The 4950-nt window shown below is 40.0% G+C and overlaps 1 protein-coding gene across 1 annotated transcript; it reads right to left on the minus strand.

Annotated features, from left to right (window-relative positions):
- Positions 1-2205: 2205 nt before the first annotated feature.
- LOC137744114 (laccase-7-like) lies at positions 2206-4740 on the minus strand. Its single transcript, XM_068483981.1, has 6 exons — positions 4651-4740; positions 4241-4392; positions 3709-3953; positions 3477-3605; positions 2436-3383; positions 2206-2336 (listed from the first exon to the last, which is right to left on the minus strand). The coding sequence occupies exons 1-6, from the start codon at positions 4738-4740 to the stop codon at positions 2206-2208; spliced, it is 1695 nt and encodes a 564-aa protein (XP_068340082.1).
- Between the last annotated feature and the right edge of the window lie 210 nt (positions 4741-4950).

Raw genomic sequence — 4950 nt, forward strand, 5'->3', positions numbered from 1 at the left:
AGATCTTAGCTTTGAATGCTCGAATCTGTTATGGATTTGAAGAAGCCCAAACATGCCGAGACTTCCAGGCCATTTTCCGGCCACATTCGACCACATTTTGGCCTCGATTCAGGTAAAATTGTAATCTTGTCACTCCCAGCTTCAATTTGGTATATTTTATATGAAAGTTGGTTGTGAAATGGATCTGAAAGAGAGTCGGAAAGTTAATGATTGATCTAGGTGGCCGGAGATGACGAGGAGTCTGTCGGGAATGGTCATTGAGCATGACGAGGACAAGAAAGAGAGGATAGTCTTAACTAGTCCCATGGTTATTGGGGGGTCTCGCTAAGACCTCTTAGTGAAAGGTTTTGTCCATGCTAGTCCCCTTTAGTCTCATTAATGTTAGTCCCAGCATGGAACAAACACAGTATTGGACTAATAGCTAGTCCAATCCAGTCCAGTCCAACTTAGTGAGGGCAAACAAACGCCCCCGAAGTGGTCTAACTTATGGCCTAATTTCCCACTTAACACCATTTTAAACTTGAAATGTGTATGCTTTGTCATTGCCCAAAATGAGAAGAAAAACTTGTTTTGATCTTCAATGGATTGAAATGTGCTTACCTTGTCATTGCCCAAAATGAGAAGAAAAACTTATTTAATCTTCAAGGGTATTTCTTCCTATTTTGTTGAGTCACACGCCATGTGTACAATTTGTAAAACACGTGGCGTATGCCATGTATGCCTTGACACGTCAAAACTTTAATGCATTGGTGAACATTTGTTTTACTGAAATTTCGATGTCTACACCCGGCTCGGGCCCCCACCATATCCTAGGCTCGACTCTATCGTAGCATGATATTGTCCGCTTTGGGCCCCGACCACGACCTCATGGTTTTGTTTCTAGGAACTCACACAAGAACTTCCCAATGGGTTACCCATCATGAGATTGCTCTCGCGCGCTACTCGCTTAACTTTGAAGTTCCGATGGAACCTGAAGCCAGTGAGCTCCTAAAAAGCCTTATGCTAGGTAGAGATGGAAATATACATATAAGGCTTACATGATCCACTCCCTTGGGCGATGTAGGATGTTACAATCTACCCCCCTTAGGGGCCCGACATCCTCGTCGGCACACTTCCAGCCAGGGATTGGCTCTGATACCAAATTGTCACATCCCAGCCTGGGCCCCCACCACATCCCGGGCTCGACTCTATCGTAGCACGATATTGTTCGCTTTGGGCCCCGACCACGCCCTCACAATTTTGTTTCTTGGAACTCACATGAGAACTTCCCAGTGGGTCACCCATCATGGGATTGCTCTCACGCACTACTCACTTAACTTCAGAGTTCCGATGGAACCCGAAGCCAGTGAGCTCCCAAAAGGCCTTGCGTTAGGTAGAGATGGGAATATACATATAAGGCTTACGGAATCCACTCCCTTGGACGATGTGGGTTGTTACAAACTTAACCAAATTAATTAATTAAAGGCCAACAAGATTAGAGTTCGATATGATTACCAGATATACTTTAATTAATTAATTTGGTAAAAATTAATTTGGTATTAGCAAACAAGAAATAAGAAATATTTTTTTATACTAGTATTTATTTCTCTTGGTTAGCTAAACTAGATAAACCAATGAGTCATATATAACTAGGTATTATACTTAATCCAAATATTAAACTTCACTGTCATTTACGTTAGTCGAATACGAGCCTTTTCACATACTAATAAACAAGAATACTATTATCTATGATTATTTTACTTACAGAAAAAACAATGACGTCATTCATTCAATGAATTAGGACACGTCAAATATTAGTAATCAAACAAGGAGGTGGATTGTTTGCCATCCCATTTTCATACTCTTCCCATAGCCTTCTGTGATGTGTGGTCACGTTTAAGTCACGTCAATATTTTATATTAATTTTTTATAGAAATAATAAAACAAAAAGTAATAGGAATATAAAATGTTGACGTGGCTTAACCATGACCACACAAATAGGAGGACATGAGAAGAGTATAGAAATGGGAGGGCAGACAATCCACTTTCATCAAACAATCTATTGTAATTTTAGTCGAACAATGATGACCAACTTATAACATTTGTGACTAATTTTATTACAAAGTTAAATTGATTTCTAACCAAAAGAACGAAATTGACCACGATATTATAATTCAAAGAGTACAAAAAAGGAAACAATATTTTGAGGTCTCTTCCAAACTTCTTCTAACATTTGGGCAGATGAAGTGGTGGCGGAGGCAAAGTAGAGTCTGGAGTCGGTCCATTTTCAACCTCAAAAGCCAAGGCTAGCCCCCATGACAGATGAACGTCCAAATGACAGTGCATGAACCAGATTCCTAAGACAATTGTTTAGAATAAATAACCAAACATTAATTAATAATAATAAAATAACTAAATATAAGGCATTTAATTGATGAGGTGATTAAAAAACTAACCCGGATTATTTGCTTGAAACCTAATCACAGCCCATCCTCCGACCGGCACACCAATTGTGTTGCGTTTTTGTGGATTAATGAAGTTGAATTTTTTGGGGTCGTTAATCGGGTCGTAGTTACCAAACCCTTGTGCCAGCACGTGAAAATTGAAGCCGTGGAGATGGATAGGATGGTTCTCGATCGCCAAAAATGCTGTGTTTTGAAGCACGATCTCCACCGTCGAATTGAACTTTAACATCTTGACCTTGGTTGATTTTGGTGCGTATATTAGCGACGGGTCGAAGCTGACATTTGTGTCCGTGTAGTCAAACTTTACTGGAGGCTTGTCAGGAAAATCTCTGGTGTAAACCCCGCTCACGTTATTAAAATGTGCTTCCATCATTGAAGTATTGCTCGGAAGCACGAATGACTCGTTATTCATGCTAGCGGACAATCGGCTAAAGAGTGGGCCCTGACATGTGGCATTTTTGGGACACACTTCCAAGTTCACGCCGATTGTCACGAACATGTGTTTGTCCACTTGAAGTGGGACCGGGACCCACTGGGGCCCGCCAATGAGGCAAGTGAGATTAGTATAGAACTTGTGGGCCAACGACGTGTCGCGAGGGTTGGGCAAGGTCGGCATAATGGGGGTTGATGACTTGGAGTTCTTGTAGACGATGACGCCTCTAGTGGTCGTGTTATCAAATGCGATGTTTGCGCTAGCATACGGAGTGGCGGCCATGTAATAAGATCCGATAGGTTGATTGAATTTGACAAGAACGTCAGTGGTTTGACCGGGTCCAGTAACCACCACGTCGGTGACATATGGAGTGGTGTAGGAGGCGTCGATGGCAACAACTGTCATGTTATGATTGGCTATCTTGAAGAAGAGTTGGTTATTGAGTGCAACGTTGATTAGGCGTAGGAGGTAGGTATTTCCTCTCACCACACTAAGTTGATATGTCTCTAATAAATTGATGTTAAACTGTTAATATTCATCATTCATAAGTAATATATAAAAACAAACAAATGTACATGCATGCATACATGGTTACATACGATTTTGAGAGCAGTCGTAAAGATCACCGGGAAGTCCATTTATGGTGTAAGCATTTGAATTATTAGGAGCAATTCCGGTAGCCAAACCTTCTTCCTCAATGTCAACAACATTACCATTGTACCACTCTCCTGCAATTCCATCAAACATTTTATAATTAGTCACAAAAATTACTGTTTAAGTGCGTATCATGATGAATGTTAACTATGTTGAATGGTATTGATCGTTAATTACCTAATAAGATAGGAACTTCTTCGGCGGGCTTGAGGAAAGGGAAGGATCGACCGGCTTTCGGGTGGATTATGAGTGCGCCATGGACGGTTGCGCGGAGCCATGAAACGTGGGCATGCCACCAAAGGGTGCCTTCTTGTCCGGTGATATTAAATTTATATGTAAAGCTTTGTCTAGGGCGTATAGGGCATTGAGTTACATATGCAGGTCCATCTGCCCATGCACTCAGAAGCTGAAAGATTCCATGCCTGCATTAAGAAAGAAACTATAAAACATAACCCAACATTCCCCGGGGTGTTTGCTAATCCACCAAAAAAAAAAAATGACTAAGAAAATATGGATTTGCATTTTGTTCTAAGTAACGTGATTTGGATACACAAAACTCAACACTCTCTAATACTTGTGGGTCCTAAATAATTTGATGGGTCATCTTTATTGAATGGTGCGTCATTAAGTGTGTCCAAATAGAATTCTTGTTTTGTTCTAGAATAATGTCGAGCGGTAAATGATTTTGGATATGTAAACTATTATTTACCAGTGAATAGTAATGTTGTAGGGCGACTGGTTTAAAACGTGGACGATAAGTGTGTCTCCATCTCGTGCATATATTGTTGGTCCGGGATAGCATCCATTTACTACAGTAATCGTTTGATTCCGGCATAATCGGCTAACAGTCAAGTTGTTCACCTGAAGCAGTTGAAATAAAAAAAATACTATTATGACTACTATTATTCAAAGGAAACATTTAAATAATTAGTGAGAAATATGCATGATAAAACAAGGATCCTGGAGGGCATGTTTGAATATTGCTTCGAAAAACCGCTTCTATGAAACTATTTAAATTTTTCCATCAAATTAAATCAGAAGTAATTTTGAACGTCAAAATCCGGTTTTAGCGATGCTAGAAACATTCATGAGCATATCCAAAATTGAGGCTCGACTTACACTAAAAGAATGCTCAACAATTGCACCAGAGGCTACTGAAGAAGCCAACAGAGTTAGAAAACAAGCTAGCACAAAGGCTGAGTGTGCCATATGGGGAACAAAGGAGCTAGCTGATGGGGAAATGATAAGTTTGAGAATCGTACATTGTTGTGAAGATATATGTTATGTTTATATAGGCATTTGAAAAGAAGTTGCTGACAAGGTAAGCAATAAATTTTACTTGCTTTGATAATTAAGGACTTTGAAACGTGGAACGTGCAGGCGTATAAAATGAATGGTATTGTATATCCAGCTAACAGT

This window comes from Pyrus communis, chromosome 9 (genome assembly GCF_963583255.1).
Source record: "Pyrus communis chromosome 9, drPyrComm1.1, whole genome shotgun sequence".
NCBI classification, from domain to species: Eukaryota; Viridiplantae; Streptophyta; class Magnoliopsida; order Rosales; family Rosaceae; genus Pyrus; species Pyrus communis.